The following is an 18577-nucleotide window of genomic DNA, read 5'->3' as shown; positions in this document are numbered from 1 at the left end:
AATATAAGTAATTCTAATACCCAAGTACCCTGTCAAGTTAAACAAGTCTCGTTACAAGAATACCAGGAAATTCATTTCGGACAAGGAAATTCATTTCGGACAAGGAAATTCATTTCGGACTTTGTCCCGCTAAAACCACTACCGGTAATAAAAACGTATGTCAGACAGTTAGAAACAGTCGTACCAGACAAAAGTATTTCTACTGGTCAGTAACTTGTTCACAAGCTCAAACCTTGATTGTGCTTTTCCGGTTTCGTAGACATAATTTACCGCTAAGTTCTAACGGACACTAATTTTCGCATGGATCATAATTACATCAACATAATTTAATATGATTATATTCGATATGATTTTAATAATGTTTTGTTCGGTTCTGATTCAGTAGATTGGTAAGTCCGTTTTCATGATCGTCAAAATATTTACAGGAGTCGTCAAAACTAATTCTGGGTTATGGATGATGCTGTTAAGGAACAATAAACTGAGTATTAATATCATTCTGGTTTTTTAATGTAATCTAAATGTGAGCTTTAGATGTTCAATGATCTCAAGTCACTTCAATCACGATATTAAAAACAGGCGTGCTGCGTCACTACACAACATCTTCTTTATTCCGAAGTAGTAATGACGATGAAATGCTCAAGAAATTAAACTGAAGAAAAAGGGGAACAAATTACCTTGGCACTGCAAGTGGAGATGGTCATAGAAAATGTAGTTTTCAAAAAAATTTTATTTGAAAATTCAATTAATTATCATATATATAAATCAAGCGTTACATTTCAGCCATGCAAAATTACAATGACATATTTTGATATACTAAATGATAAATGGTACTGCAATATAAGTTGCTTAATGTTTGGCCGGATGACAACTAACTGAAAGAGAAAAATAAACTTGATTACATAATAATTAATTCGGCTGAACCAACACATAGCAAGAGCCACATTAACGTTGGGGCCGTCTAGTAATATCAAGCAAAGAAATGTAGCAGAAATGTTAATAAAAATTAGATGGATGACGTAGGACCTGAATCAGACTTAAGTTTTAACAGATAGTACTGTGCTGACTTACTCTAACCAACAAAAAGAGACCAAGTTATAGTCGCCATACCAGTGGTGAAACATACATATGTGCCGCCCCCAGCCCCCCGCTACATTTGTTTGCCGTTGCCCCAAAATTCTTTCTAATGTCCTTTTAGTTTTCTAATGTCCTTTTATTTAAAAAAATAGGAAATAAGTCAGGCCTTCTTTTTTTGCACCCTGAATAAATAGGATCAGGCAACCATTGATTTTTCTGACATTTCCTGACAGATCCCGACCAAAACTTAAACACAAACATAATTTGGACGATATCCCAACCAAATCCTGACAGATCTCGATAGAATCCAGACAGATTTCTACCAAAACCAGACATATCTTGACCAAATCCTGACGCGTAGGTCCCTGATGCGATACAATGTTTCAGTAAACCTGATTCAACCAATTTTTCGCAACATGACTACACTAATGCTATGAAAAAAGTGGAATCATCCCCCAAACATAAACTAAGTTCAAGAGGAGGTTATCAAAAGAGAAGTGTAGAGTGTAGGTGGATTGGCGAGTGCGAAAGCGCCCAGAGCAGAGGACTGTCAGCACTATACTGTATAACTGTGGTTTATATTCAGCAGTGCAGTGCGGGTATTCTGGGTATGGGAGTAGGAGGTTGTGGTGAACAACAAGCGCAGTGCGGTTGAACAAGCACTTTCGGCGTTTTTAATTGCTAATTGCTCACCGCGAGCTGCTATAAATGTTGGAGTACTGTGGAAGGGAAGCTTCACGTTTGAGAAGTAAAGCCGGTTTTGTCGTTTTGATAAGTTGATTAGTCCGATTTTTGTTAACTTATTGAAATTATAGCATAAATATCACCAATATCGATTGTTGACGCCAAGAAATTTTTAACATTCACGGCATATCTTGTTTCCGAGAGCTCATTTCGACAGGAACTCGGCAATGATGAACAAATACTTAAAAAATGGAGGCAACTTTGAAATGTCCGATATCAAAATCTGCACGGAAGCCGTCGAAAAACATCAAATATAGACATTTGCTGGAGAGTTTCGATCGTTTTTCGGCACCCTTAAAACCAAAACGTGTAGTTAAAATATACTGATGATCCCCCACATCAACCATCCAAAACATTAGAGGGGTGGAATAGAGATCGCTGTGTTGTGCAGCTCACCAGCCTTTATCCATGGTGGCTAATAACACTGTACAGTGTGTTTTATTCTGGGAGTAGTGGTGACTGGAGATAGACATCATAATTTGCATCAACTCAACGTGTCAGAAAATGACAATGAAAGCGTCTGCTGGGAAACTTTCGTAAGTCGACACAAAGTTTTAACTGTAAACTGTCTCTAGCGACCTCGAACTGACATCTCAAAAGTAACACTTTACAGAAGACTCATAACTGCAAGGGCCTGATCTGTATCCAGCAAACTCATATCTTAACGTTTAATATGTTAACGTTAAGTTCAGAAAAAGAACTTCATCTACAAAATTAAAATGCCGACAGGTCCTGTTATTTACTTTAAACATAGCGTCTGGAATACAGACTTCAATATATACAACAATGATATCTAATTTTAGAGTAGGTAACGAAGGTGAGAGCTATAGATCACTATTTAAAACAGCTCTCTCCGGCTACAGAACCAGCTCTAAAGCTAGCACAGAGACCAGGTCAGTGGTCACTCTAGCATGCTCTCTTTTACACGTGGTGTCAGGTACACATGATATAAAGTGCTAGAGGCGCGATAATTGCCAATTAACAGTGCCGGTGAGTAGCTGAAGTGCCTGATTGCTCTGAGAAAGGAAGCATGTGTGTGACCTAGCGCAATTTCAGAATAGCTCGTGGATAAAGTGATGGTTGGTAGCGCTCATAAAAATAACTTGAAGACTGAAATGAAGTAGATAATTGGCAAACGGTAAGTTGTCCACGGTAAAGACATCAAGAAAAACGCTAAAAACTCATGAACATATTTAGTAATTAGTACGCAGCAGACTTGAATTTGCGGTTTTATAATTATAAGTTGGTGACTTATAGCAGGTAATTGTTTAATGCTTCGCAAAACAGGCCTTAATGAGAGTAAACACTTCCGTTGTAAAGCATGCAATGTTCAGGCCAGTTGCCATGGAAACGGACATAAGTTTCTAGTTGTATGTTACGTATGAAATGAATCGGAACAGTTACAGGTCATGTTATGCTGAAGTTTGTATCCGTTAAATGCTGCAACCAGAATATTCATTATAATGGATAGTAATTGGCAGATGTAATTATTTAATGTCTGCAACTTTACTGAGATCATTATTAGAATTGCTCCATTTTTAATAGTAATAACGATTTCGGTTTGTAATGGATCATCTCATTATTTTTATCCAAACCACGACAAAGATTAAAAAGACTGACATAAAAAGAAAAGAACCTCATTTTTCCTGGTAGAAAAGATGAACATAAAGGAGATCACGTACCATCTAGTAAGAGTACGTGATGCGAAGGATAATTAATTAGTTTATTTAGTCTATGCAAAGAACAGAAAATAAGCTGCCTGCAACGGTTAAACATAATAAGAATGTTGAATAAACATTAAGAGTGTTCCATCGTGTGGCGAGACCTGACAGTTAATAATTTGTAAAATTCAAGCAGACCATTGGTTTCCAGCACTGAATACTAATAACAAGGGACAGTTATTAAACACAATGCTCAGTAGTCAGCGCTACAATACAGTAGAGTAGTCAGTGCTTTACTGTATTGTAGGTACCTGGCACCAGGAGTAGATAAAGATGATGATCAGTGCAGACTGTAGTGTGTTCTTCACTCATAACAATAATATCGAATACAAATATCAGAAAATGAATTATTGTCTTGATGAGTATTATAATCACCTCCGAAAGTAACCCTTGCTGGCGATTGGTCGGATATCTTACTGTTCATACTAATGTACTGTGACCGGTGTTGATGATTCATCTGTTCCTGGTCATCAGCATGGTGGATTCGTTGAAATGGGGCCAATTACAAATTAAGTCGCAAGATTTTCCAAGCTTAGTCATGTTATGTATAAATATAATATAAGGCAATGAAAAGATTTTAAAGCAAGGAAACAAATAATTAATCTACAAAGCCTCCATCAAAAGTTTATGATCAGACAAAATAAAAGTTGTATAATCAGTTTGATAACAGTCTTCGCAGAAATCTCATTGATGCGAATTTGCAGATAGAATTAGTGCAGGCAACAAGGTTAACACGTTACGGTTTTCGTATTAAAGGAGGCAATTTAAACTGTCTCCGAGACTTAAAACTCAGCGATTTACCTATGAATCACGTCTCAAGTCGAGTAACACTAACCAACATATTTTAACACTTAAAAAATCGTTCAATTAAGGTGAAGTGATGAAGTCTGAATATGTGTAGTGAACTTTGAAGAGTGAGTGTGCACTGTGCAGTGGGCGTCTAACCAGACAGTTTTCTAATGTTTCTTAAACTTCTTAGTTTATATCCTGATCTGATAATATTACTCCGTATCAACATGAGTGATAAAAATCGTAGGAAATACCAATGAAAACTGTAAACTTTGTAATTCGTATTCGTAACTAGCACGGTTATTTGGACTATGCCCATCGTGTACTACGATTATAATGTGACAACTGGCAAATTAATGATAATAAGTAATAATTATGCATATTGTATGAGTATTGCTGAAAGCACAGTGTAAGGCCTACATGTTATTTTTGTCAATTAAACTATTTAAGAATGCATTCAGTTTAGAAGTTATTTGCTTTTTATTTCGCTAATATTCTACAAAATACTTTGGGATAATAAATAATTCGACAGCTCCACATTGTATAATGTATTATAGACTGATCACTGAAATCTGTGTTAACTAGTAGACAGGCTGGGAAACATATCAACCGATCTAAAGCTTAATTTAAATTAATAAAATTGGCGTTTCAATTATATGGTCTCTTTAATCACAACATGTTTTCTGAACCAACCTACCATCGTGGATTTCGTTGGGAGAAGAAGTCATCAAATAAATCAGCGCATAGCCACTAGGCTGCTGTGAGTACTGACTGCTTCTGATCCTTCAGGACCTTCACCCGCGGGCACTATCCGTCGCGGAGTCGAGTCCGCGGCGGAGCCGCCGGACTCCGAGCGGACTCCGAGCGGACTCCGAGCGGACTCCGAGCGGACTCCGGCGGAGCCGCCGGACTCCGAGCGGACTCCGGCGGTGCTCCGCCAAAATGTATTTACAGTGGACTCGAGTACATTTTGGCGGACTCCGAGCGGAGCCGAGCGGACTCCGATCGGACTTTAAAGTCCGCCGCGGACTCCGAGCGGCTCCGCGGCGGCTCGGCGGAGTGTCCGCCGCGGACTAAGCCACTAGGCGGACTCCGGTCCGCCGCGGACTCCGGCGGAGTGCTTGGCGGACTCCGCCGGACCTCTCCGCCAGACTTGAATCCGGCGGAGTCCGGCGGAGATTGGCGGAGTCCGCCAGCTCGGCGGACTCCGCTCGGAGTCCGCCGGACTCCAACAGAGTCCACTGACTTCCGACCTCCGTCTTCCGACCCTCGGCTAAATTTGTCACGTGACATGCAACATAGCATTTTGCAATATTGTGGTCAGATGAAAAGGTCGCTAGTGATAAACCTTAACCATTACCCTCACAATGTCAATAGTGTACAACTCTAGTCCTAACTTTGACCCTATAATGTATAAACGTTGACCCTAACCCTCCACCAAACCGTCCGCAGCGAAATATCAATGTCACTGACTGGTCACGTGACCAAAACAATTTTTGTCATATTATCTCATATGGGGAAGCGTTTTTAGTTTTACCCTACACGTTGCATGTGGCGTCATTCGGCCGGATCCCAGCAAGCAAAAATACGTCGACCATCACAGGACGACGCCAGCCAGCACTCTCTACGCTCTTCGAGCTCCGATCGTCCTGTGACGAAGTAAGGACGAAGCCTGAGGTCCTCAGGTAACATCGACCACCGATTGAAAATTCATAGATTTGCATTTGCAATTTGGGTACGTGGGCCGGCTCGATCCACGTGCGCGGCGCCCCCGCGCCCATTATGCTTACATCTCCAATTTCAATTGCAGTGTGGTGCTTGCGTGGCGCGGCGGGTCGGGTACTCATGTACTTGATTATTGAGAGTACCCCATCTTATGAACGATAGATGAACTAACAATATATTTTGAAGTTTTTTTTGAAGTATATTATATGTATTGATTATTCTGTGGCAAATAAAATTCTCTTTTTCTTAAATTCTCTTTTTCTTAATTCTTGTTCATTGAAATATTACCGCCAGCGAGGAGCGGCAGCTGCGACTGCATTGACCATTGTTAATGATCTGACCCGGCGCGCGCTACTTCGTAGCTCTTGCCATCGTAGCCATAACATTTCGAGAAGAAAGCGGCGCGCGCTACTTCGAAGAAATTTAGACAGGTAACATCCGTCAACGACTGCAAGCCGTGTTACCCACTTCCCTGTACTGTATTGTGATCAGCATGAGTTTAATCAAAGTAATGTGTATCACTCGCTTCACTCGATCCGAAATTAAAGTATATAATCCTACAACGCTAAGCTAGTAATAGAGTTTTATGAAAGCACTCTGCAGCCAAGTCAGTGGATTCTTTTTACCTAATTTTACCTCATCCCATTAAGGAACGCGCGCTGGGTAAAAAGAAACCTAGCCAGAGTGGAAGTCGGCGCCCTCATTAAATTTTTGGAGAAAATCGCTCGCCAAAATTTGTTGGACCAGGACGATGTCCTAGCCTGGCAGCTCATTGCGCGGCGCGTCGCAACGAGCTTCGTTGTTCGTCGACGTGCGACGAGCAACGAGAAAAATTGTGTGGCGCGTCGAGTGGCACGCGTATAAATTTCGATCGCTGACGTACAGCGAGCAGCACAGCTGCGAATGGCGTCAGCTAGTAGGATTTCATCCTACAAGGCACATCGCGTTTACCTAGCTAACCAGGTCATTTCCGCCTCCGGCGGTCGCGCGCTACTGCAAGCGAGAGGGCTATAGTTAGAGCAACACATCGCGCCACAAGCCAAATATTTATCAACATCTTGACTAGCTACGCGGTCCTTTTCCGCATGCGCTCGCGCTGTGCTCAAAAATTGACGTCGTCAATCAATCAACATCAAGATTTTAGTTTTACATTTGACCTTTATGTCAAAAAATCTTTGAATTTTCAATCGGTGGTCGATGTTACCTGAGCACCTTTGGTTTCGTCCTTACCCCGTCACAGGACGATCGGAGCTCGAAGAGCGTAGAGAGTGCTGGCTGGCGTCGTCCTGTGATGGTCGACGTATTTTTGCTTGCTAAAAACGCTTCCCCATATGAGATAATATGACAAAAATTGTTTTGGTCACGTGACCAGTCAATGACATTGATATTTCGCTGCGGACGGTTTGGTGGAGGGTTAGGGACAACGTTTATACATTATAGGGTCAAAGTTAGGACTAGAGTTGTACACTATTGACATTGTGAGGGTAATGGTTAAGGTTTATCACTAGCGACCTTTTCATCTGACCACAATATTGCAAAATGCTATGTTGTATGTCACGTGACAAATTTAGCCGAGGGTCGGAAGACGGAGGTCGGAAGTCAGTGGACTCTGTTGGAGTCCGGCGGACTCCGAGCGGAGTCCGCCGAGCTGGCGGAGTCCGCCAAGCTCCGCCGGACTCCGCCGGATTCAAGTCTGGCGGAGAGGTCCGGCGGAGTCCGCCAAGCACTCCGCCGGAGTCCGCGGCGGACCGGAGTCCGCCTAGTGGCTTAGTCCGCGGCGGACACTCCGCCGAGCCGCCGCGGAGCCGCTCGGAGTCCGCGGCGGACTTTAAAGTCCGCTCGGAGTCCGCTCGGCTCCGCTCGGAGTCCGCCAAAATGTACTCGAGTCCACTGTAAATACATTTTGGCGGAGCACCGCCGGAGTCCGCTCGGAGTCCGCTCGGAGTCCGGCGGCTCCGCCGCGGACTCGACTCCGCGACGGATAGTGCCCACCCGCGTCCCGAATCAGATATAATCGTAATGAAATGATTTGCAGCTCCATTCGATACGTACGGGACATTAATAATGTGAAATGGACTGTAATGTAATAGCCATAGGGTAACCAGTGACGTGAGCCTATTTATTTGGCTAGTAGGGCCCATTATAAGACATAAGTTGTAGGTTTACAACCTACCAGGACGCGCGCCGAGTTGGACTCGTCGACGGTCCTGGTAGGTAGAAATACGACTCAATTACGGCAGAAAAGTGCCGTAGATGCTGATTGGCTGAGACGTTTGCGCCAATAGGAGAGCTTATATTGAGTCACGTGAGCTATGCGCGGCGTAAAATCACTCTGCAGTTCGAAATTCTGTGATAAAATCGAGCGTTCATCAATTTTGTCTGGCTCTGTAACTTCACTTCCTTACGGCTACGCAGTTTATAATCGATTCACTGTTGTTTTGTTCGCTGTCTATGACCGTATTGAAATTAAGCTTAACATTCGATAACAGATTCTATTCACTTCCAGCTTTAATTTGATCGCTTGCTGAGTTGCATGTCATTTGTTTGATTGTTTCCAGATTCAATCTGACCGGTGTATCTGCATCAATCAATATTACGGTTCAGTCATTCAGTGGGCCATAATTAAGCTGCTACCTGCATATGCAGATGAACAAACGAATATTGTGGTGCATGCCAATGTAAATGAAGGTTTTTGTCGCTTACCTTAGTGTAATTTTGAAGATCAAACATATTTTTGCTATTGGCATTGTCGATGCGACCTAACCCGATCGTTTTTGCTATAACTATATCCCTTGAACTATATGTTCAAGACTAGAATTTCGAGTTCTCCTTATGCTGCAGGTACTCCAAATATCGTATGATAATAATAATCTAAATCATTGGCTAGAAATGACGTGACACAATTGTAATCCAGTGGCAGTAATGTTTATTAACGGCATTTCATGGAGTCCCTGTTCATTTTACCAAATAATGAACTGTGACTAAACTTCCAAGTTGAATTCTTTAACTTGCCCCTCGGACGTTATTCCACAGTAACAGACCTGATACAACGTGAGGGACACCAGTTATATATCGGTTATTAGATATAAGGCTGATGTGTTAAGTTATTAATTGTTTCTAAGGTGTGTCCCAATTCCCATACATCCGTTTACACTCAGTGTGTACTGAACGATTTGCTTATGATAACAAGAACCCATTTGTGTATTAAAACATAGACCTCAGTTTGTAAAGTAAATCTTTTGAGTTTGAACACCTCCTAGTTACCATGGTGATAATTCCAGAGATATCACGCGATTTGCTAACCAAGTAAATTGTTATAATTGAATGCGTAGAGTACACTAATCATCATGGCTTTTACTTTTAGTGGCAGTAATTTTTATTGAACTGTGACTAAACTTCCAAGTTGAATTCTTTAACTAGCCCCTCGGACGTTTCCATAGTAACAGACCTGATATAATAACGTGAGGGACACCAGTTATATATCGGTTATTTAATGTAAGGCTACTACGATTAGCTATTAATTGTTTCTAAGGTGTGTCCCAATTCCCATACATCCGTTTACACTCAGTGTGTACTGAACGATTTGCTTATAATAACAAGAACCCATTTGTGTATTAAAACATAGACCTCAGTTTGTAAAGTAAATCTTTTGAGTTCGTAAAGTAAATCTTTTGAGTTTGAACACCTCCTAGTTACCATGGTGATAATTCCAGAGATATCACGCGATTTGCTAACCAAGTAAATTGTTATAATTGAATGCGTAGAGTACACTAGTCATAATGGCTTTTACTTTTAGCGGCAGTAATTTTTATTGAACTGTGACTAAACTTCCAAGTTGAATTCTTTAACTAGCCCCTCGGACGTTTCCATAGTATAAGTAACAGACCTGATATAATAACGTGAGGGACACCAGTTATATATCGGTTATTAAATGTAAGGCTACTACGATTAGCTATTAAGTGTTTCTAAGGTGTGTCCCAATTCCCATACATCCGTTTACACTCAGTGTGTACTGAACGATTTGCTTATAATAACAAGAACCCATTTGCGTATTAAAACATAGACCTCAGTTTGTAAAGTAAATCTTTTGAGTTTGTAAAGTAAATCTTTTGAGTTTGAACACCTCCTAGTAACCATGGTGATAATTCCAGAGATATCACGCGATTTGGTAACCAATTAAATTGTTATAATTGAATGCGTAGAGTACACTAATCATCATGGCTTTTACTTTTAGTGGCAGTAATTTTTATTGAACTGCGACTAAACTTCCAAGTTGAATTCTTTAGCTAGCCCCTCGGACGTTTCCATAGTATAAGTAACAGACCTGATATAATAACGTGAGGGACACCAGTTATATATCGGTTATTAAATGTAAGGCTACTACGATTAGCTATTAAGTGTTTCTAAGGTGTGTCCCAATTCCCATATATCCGTTTACACTCAGTGTGTACTGAACGATTTGCTTATAATAACAAGAACCCATTTGTGTATTAAAACATAGACCTCAGTTTGTAAAGTAAATCTTTTGAGTTTGAACACCTCCTAGTTACCATGGTGATAATTCCAGAGATATCACGCGATTTGCTAACCAAGTAAATTGTTATAATTGAATGCGTAGAGTACACTAATCATCATGGCTTTTACTTTTAGTGGCAATACTTTTTATTGAACTGTGACTAAACTTCCAAGTTGAATTCTTTAGCTAGCCCCTCGGACGTTTCCATAGTAACAGACCTGATATAATAACGTGAGGGACACCAGTTATATATCGGTTATTAAATGTAAGGCTACTACGATTAGCTATTAATTGTTTCTAAGGTGTGTCCCAATTCCCATACATCCGTTTACACTCAGTGTGTACTGAACGATTTGCTTATAATAACAATAACCCATTTGTGTATTAAAACATAGACCTCAGTTTGTAAAGTAAATCTTTTGAGTTTGAACATCTCCTAGTTACCATGGTGATAATTCCAGAGATATCACGCGATTTGCTAACCAAGTAAATTGTTATAATTGAATGCGTAGAGTACACTAGTCATAATGGCTTTTACTTTTAGTGGCAGTAATTTTTATTGAACTGTGACTAAACTTCCAAGTTGAATTCTTTAACTAGCCCCTCGGACGTTTCCATAGTAACAGACCTGATATACTAATGTGAGGGACACCAGTTATATATCGGTTATTAAATGTAAGGCTACTACGATTAGCTATTAAGTGTTTCTAAGGTGTGTCCCAATTCCCATACATCCGTTTACACTCAGTGTGTACTGAACGATTTGCTTATAATAACAAGAACCCATTTGTGTATTAAAACATAGACCTCAGTTTGTAAAGTAAATCTTTTGAGTTTGTAAAGTAAATCTTTTGAGTTTGAACACCTCCTAGTTACCATGGTGATAATTCCAGAGATATCACGCGATTTGCTAACCAAGTAAATTGTTATAATTGAATGCGTAGAGTACACTAATCATCATGGCTTTTACTTTTAGTGGCAGTAATTTTTATTGAACTGTGACTAAACTTCCAAGTTGAATTCTTTAGCTAGCCCCTCGGACGTTTCCATAGTATAAGTAACAGACCTGATATAATAACGTGAGGGACACCAGTTATATATCGGTTATTAAATGTAAGGCTACTACGATTAGCTATTAAGTGTTTCTAAGGTGTGTCCCAATTCCCATACATCCGTTTACACTCAGTGTGTACTGAACGATTTGCTTATAATAACAAGAACCCATTTGTGTATTAAAACATAGACATCAGTTTGTAAAGTAAATCTTTTGAGTTTGAACACCTCCTAGTTACCATGGTGATAATTCCAGAGATATCACGCGATTTGCTAACCAAGTAAATTGTTATAATTGAATGCGTAGAGTACACTAATCATCATGGCTTTTACTTTTAGTGGCAGTAATTTTTATTGAACTGTGACTAAACTTCCAAGTTGAATTCTTTAACTAGCCCCTCGGACGTTTCCATAGTAATTACAGACCTGATATAATAACGTGAGGGACACCAGTTATATATCGGTTATTAAATGTAAGGCTACTACGATTAGCTATTAATTGTTTCTAAGGTGTGTCCCAATTCCCATACATCCGTTTACACTCAGTGTGTACTGAACGATTTGCTTATAATAACAAGAACCCATTTGTGTATTAAAACATAGACCTCAGTTTGTAAAGTAAATCTTTTGAGTTTGAACATCTCCTAGTTACCATGGTGATAATTCCAGAGATATCACGCGATTTGCTAACCAAGTAAATTGTTATAATTGAATGCGTAGAGTACACTAATCATCATGGCTTTTACTTTTAGTGGCAGTAATTTTTATTGAACTGTGACTAAACTTCCAAGTTGAATTCTTTAGCTAGCCCCTCGGACGTTTCCATAGTAACAGACCTGATATAATAACGTGAGGGACACCAGTTATATATCGGGTATTAAACGTAAGGCTACTACGATTAGCTATTAAGTGTTTCTAAGGTGTGTCCCAACTCCCAATTCCCAAACATCCGTTTACACTCAGTGTGTACTGAATGATTTGCTTATAATAACAAGAACCCATTTGTGTAAATATTACATTTTATCATACCTACTATTTAAGCTTCAATTATCCGTTGAACATGGATATTAAAACATAGACCTCAGTTTGTAAAGTAAATCTTTTGAGTCTGAACACCTCCCAGTTACCATGGTGATAATCCAAGAGATATCACGCGTCTTTCTAACCCAGTATCGCTATAATTGTATAATCGAATCCGTAGAAAGTGCAATTATCATTGGCTATTAATGACGTGACATAGTTGTAGTCTAGTGTTAATAATGTTTTTGGTTAGCTGACTGAACACGCCATTTTGGAACTAAATTGATCGTCTCCAGGTCCCGGACAGTTTCATCTTTAAATATCTTAGTTAATTAGTTTAAATCAGACTTATAGACAATAGATTACAGAACCCTTGATTTCATCGCCTTTGTACACTGCAGTACAGGAGTAAAAATCCTACATACAATCGGAAAATGATCTGACGGTGTACACTCTTTAAATGTATGATAACCTCCTTTTAAAATAAAATATATATTTTTAACAAATTTGCTGTTAATTAGTACTTGAGTATTTAGTATCCGTGTGAATAAGTCCTCTTTACTGGTTTTTGTCGTTACTTAGTAACCTTAAAATGTGTGCTTTTAACGGTATAAATACGGTAAATATTTAACTCAGTGAGATTATCATGAACTAATACTCTTCAAAATTTCGTTAGCCAGGACTGATCTAGTGCAAGATGAAGTACTGTTAACTTTTAACGAGAACAAGCAGAGTTAAGTTTTCGTTATGGAGAATGGAGAATGTAAGCAAGTGATTTTTAAATATCATTTTCTACTGATAAGTTTTTAATTTATATTACAACAGGTAAAAACTGTCTTCTTCTCTGTTGGACGTTGGTAGGTTAAACATTTGTGTCATTGTAAACTAAAAGTTAAATTATTTAAACGTAATTAAATTGATACATCTCACTAATTCAATATATTTATCCAGATGTTTGGGCAGAGTCGGACAGATTTTAGAAAATCGCTAGGGTACCATCCTGCAGAAGATGGTGAACATATTTATTAATAATAAGCACTGCTACATTTGACTAGAATATGATAGAGGAGGGAAAAATCCAACAGGTGAATTAAAACCCCGTGCTATAATACTACTCTTTCTTAACTTTAACTATCTCATCAATCAAGGTTCTTCAAAACTGTCTTCTTCTCTGTTGGTAGGTTATACATTTGTGTCATTGTAAACTTAAAGTTAAATTATTTAAACGTAATTAAATTGATACATCTCACTAATTCAATATATTTATCCAGGTGTTTGGGCAGAGTCGGACAGATCTTAGAAAAGCGCTAGAGTACCATCCTGCAGAAGACGACGAACAAATCAGCACTGCTACATTTTACTAGAATATGATAGAGGAGTTATACTGTTATTCTCCCCTTTGCTTTTTCGCTGAAGCTCGTTTACGGACAACACTTCCCCTGGAACTGGATCACAATCACGTAAGATAAAACCCGAAGGTGACCTACTCTGATCTTGTTATCTCAGATTCTCACAAAGTAAATTTATCATAATTTCCGCATACCCCTCTAAGTAAGACAGTGCTAATTTAGTCGTTTACTATTATATGTTTCGATGAAATTTTCGAATTTTTTTAATAGACTCAGTTTCTAATGAAATTAAATCGTGAAATCATTTTCTAATGTCATTTATTGTTAACTTGAATGCAACTTGGTTGTGAAATAGGTTATTTTATTTCTGTGCAAATTTGTAGACTTATAAGTCAACTACTTGCAGGATAAGATTTTCAACAGAACCAAAACTCAAGAGCGGTACCCAAAACAAAGATGTGGTTTGCAAGGGAGGCAGTGGTCAAATATCCTGTTCAAACTAAACAGAATTCTCGTCAGATCCGGTAAAATTATAATGATTTGATAAAATTATCGATGCAAATGACAATCTTTTAGCTTACAAAATCAGTCAAGCAATCTTGACCATATTGTTTCAGATTTTGAACTATACCGCCGCAACCACATATAATGACTTAAAGGAATACTTAAACCAAGTTTGGGAATCACTTCATGTCTAGAACCGATGTAACAAATGTTCCACTTTTGTCCCAATAATCCTCTTATTCCTCCTGGGTATCCCATATTCAATTTGGCGACCAATTTGGTATTAGATTTTCGTTAAAGCTCCTATCAAAATTATGTACAATTAGCACACGTACCTTACCTAAATTCTCTCCAAGAGAAGTGGGCAAATAAAATAATATATTGTTGTAATATTTCAACTTCATGACCGAAATGTTATAACGAGATGTACACGATCGCTTACTTTGTCATTACTTTATTACAGTAATCTATAAATAATCATACTTTACACACATCCCTTTACACGCTGTAGGGTGAACACTGCACATAGGCGTATCATTCCACTTAAAATTCAACATTAACCATGTACACGCACTAATTGCCCATTTTTGTCGAGAAATGGTACATGAAAATGTAACCATTTATCGACAGAAATACGAACGAATACCAACCTTCCCAATAACACCAGTTTGTATCTAAATATTTGCTCTTAATAGCAACACTGACGTAATTTGTTTTATTTTCAGTTACTGATGGACTGACCTGCCATTGTGTGATACTGATAGTGCGGCGAAGGACCTCTCTGACATGAAAACGGCTATTTCTGGAAGATAATGTACTGCTGGGAATAATTTATACTCTATGTAATGTTAATGGTCTCCTTCTCCTTAAACTGTAAAACATACACTATATATAGGTGAGAACATATTAGAATTTTTGGAATATATGGCTTACAAATACAATTTAGTCACACTGCAGTAGGCTTAATATTCAATATTGTAAACAGTCATAATTGTGGGTAAAGTTTTTGTAGTAAAATCAGTAATGCATCATGTCCCAAACCATCTGATATTGATAAACCGAGTTTCAACATCTTTGATCAATTAAAATGAATTACTTTCAGTTACTGCCGAAATGTTCTTCTACAAATCCTCTTACAATGATGCCGAAGGCTTGAACTTGAAGATTGAGTCTTAATAATAATATCGAAACAATTAATAGATGTTGCTCCTATCAAAGAAATTAAGATGATATTTCCAGTTCATAATGATACACTGTATTAGTATACTCACTGCACTGGATTTAGAAAGATAACCATTGTATATTATAATCCGTTGTTTCAATATTTTGTTTTCTTTGTTGATATCACTAACTGATCGATGATCTAATTAGGTTTGATTTCTAACATAAACTGTGAGAGAAGCCTTATATCAGTGTGTAATGTATTTGCAGTAGTGCGCCGTGACGTAATAGGACAAAAAGTACCTGCCGCCAATGGTCAACACCAAAAGCGCGGCGTACTGCGCGCGACCAACTATTTCGCCCGTACAATATATGGAACAGATATTTTACGAGTATCACCCGTTAAGACATAAGTATCGTGATTTAGTGTTAAGGTTCTTCATCATTAAAATAAGTGGAATATATGGATACGCTTCAAGAATCAAAAACTGATCATGAATGATTCTAAATTGGACCTTCAGTTTGAAGTTAGCTAGGTGTTTTATACATTATAGGGTGAAACAAATGCCACTAGACTTGCATTATGAAACGAATAATATGATTTGACGGCATGTACTGAGATACTAGACCACGTGCTGAACAAATACGGAGTCACAAATACAAAATAATTTCATATCATGCTACATGCGCCATGTACGGCCCACGCAGCCAGCTGCGCGCGCGTATATTCAATATTCATGATATGATTCAGATCCAAAATTGAAGGTCACAGCATGGCATTCTATCAAATTAGGAAATACACTTTCACACAAAACGATCACCAAGTAAAAAACAATTAGTTTAATTTTGATTATCATTACAATGATAAATAAACAATGGAACAAACAATTACAATATTTTAAAAACCTCGCGCCGCGCATTATGGCAAATTATTACTTTAAAATCGAGCGTTGTATTGTCTGAAACTGTTTTTTTTAAAGAAAATGTGCGCCATGCAATAAATAAAACTTCAAACGTGAATTATCGTTCACCCATTCACTGTGAACTGTCACTTAGTAAATACTTCGGTAAATTGTCATAATTTACAATTACACTGTCTTTTAAGTTCCTAATTTGTAATTGTGTACATTGCTTTATTTTCATTACAGTAAGCGCTACAACGAAGCTGTACATGTAGCTTAGCACTCAGTAGACTTTTTACCACCTCATTTTAATAAATTGGATTACCTGGGTGATCGACCGGTAGAGTTATTAATGTCGATCACCACTGAAAAATGTCGAAAACGTGGTAAATATGTGATTCCAATTGGTTAACAAGTAGCGATATAATATATGAATTTCGTAGTTTCTGTTTCAAACATCAACAATTTCTACTTCCCAAGAACTCACTGAGGTAATCCAGCTTCTCCAGATCTCTAGAGGGTTGTGCAGACCAAAGCCACCAGAGTCTACGGCCCCTTCATCTATAGACTATGCCTTTAAGGGGTCGTACTTGTCAATTCAATTTCATCCCAAGAACCTTGATTTGCTAGCTAAAATTATTATGTTAAATGAGTAAACTTAATTTAATGATTGTTGATCACCCATGTACATCAATTGACTCTGCTGTTTTGCTCTTTTTTCTCAGTGGTATAACATTACATGTTGACAACCCCCCCCCCCCCCCCCCCCCCCCCCCAACAATATGCAACCATTTATTATTAATAACTATGAAATACCAGCAGGTGGAAATGATAGGAAAAGTCTTTTCAAGAAGAGGCCTTTCAAACCTCGGTGGTCTTCGATTTCTCAATTGTGATGCATCAGCATATGAGACTGTTCTTGTTGAAAAACGTGAAAAAGTAGCTCTTATTTCACTGAACAGACCAAAGGCTCTTAATTCTATCAACCAGCAAGTCATTACAGATCTCAACGCTGCTGTACTTGATGCCAATGCTGACAGTGACATTGGAGCCATTGTCCTCACTGGTTCCTCAAGGGCATTTGCTGCTGGAGCTGACATTAAGATGATGGAGTCCCTTTCTTTTGCTGATACTTACATGGGAGGATTATTCAATGACTTGGAGAATGTCACTAAAGCTAAAAAGCCGATTATTGCTGCTGTCAACGGTTTTGCCCTTGGAGGTGGTTGCGAGCTTGCAATGATGTGTGACTTTATCTATGCTGGCGAGAAAGCAAAGTTTGGTCAACCAGAAATTACTTTGGGTGTATTGCCTGGAGCTGGGGGTACACAGAGGCTCACTCGATCTGTTGGGAAAAGCAAGGCTATGGAAATGTGTCTGACAGGCAACTTCATTGATGCACAAGAGGCTAAGCAGATAGGACTTGCTGCTCAAATTTTTCCTGTAGATGAACTTGTTGACAAGGCTGTGGAAACTGCACAAAAGATTGCTTCATTTTCGAAGATTGCTGTTGCTTTGAATAAAGAAGCTGTCAATGCTGCGTATGAAACTTCACTGCAACTTGGTTTGGACTACGAAAAGCGACTGTTCTATGCTTCCTTTGCAACTAAAGACCAAAAAGAGGCATGAGTGCCTTCAGGCAGAAGCGAATACCTCAGTTTACAGATGAATGAATTCATAAGTCATATTTATAATGTATTTTTATAAATTATTGACTGCATTCAGATATAACTATTAGAAGTTAGTTAACAATTTTCTAGTTTTGGTACAGTGAACTTAGGTAGTATAGTGAACTTAGGTGAAAAACAAATCCTTTTTAAAATAATTTATTGGAAAGTTTAATGCATGACTGATTTTTAACATTTAGTTCTGAAGTATCGTAGATCTACTGATTATGTATCTTCATCACAATACAGTACCCATATATTTTTTTTACAATGGAATATGCAATATTTTATCAATGAATTTCATGTAGAAATCAAGAATTTAAACTTTTATTCATCACAATCATCGTGATTA

At 38.5% G+C, this 18577-nt stretch overlaps 1 protein-coding gene across 1 annotated transcript; it reads left to right on the top strand.

The window, feature by feature from the left end:
- Window positions 1-17363: 17363 nt before the first annotated feature.
- LOC134820449 (probable enoyl-CoA hydratase) lies at window positions 17364-18543 on the top strand. Its single transcript, XM_063830833.1, is given in 2 exon segments — window positions 17364-18176; window positions 18179-18543. Coding segments are annotated over 2 exon segments (864 nt in total). The 5' UTR covers window positions 17364-17365; the 3' UTR covers window positions 18232-18543.
- The last annotated feature ends 34 nt before the right edge of the window (window positions 18544-18577 follow it).

Source organism: Bolinopsis microptera, chromosome 9 (assembly GCF_026151205.1).
Source record: "Bolinopsis microptera isolate Bmic1 chromosome 9, MBARI_Bmic_1.0, whole genome shotgun sequence".
Taxonomy (NCBI): Eukaryota; Metazoa; Ctenophora; class Tentaculata; order Lobata; family Bolinopsidae; genus Bolinopsis; species Bolinopsis microptera.
The sequence above is the reverse complement of the archived record's forward strand: the minus strand, read 5'-3'. Positions and strand labels throughout refer to the sequence as shown.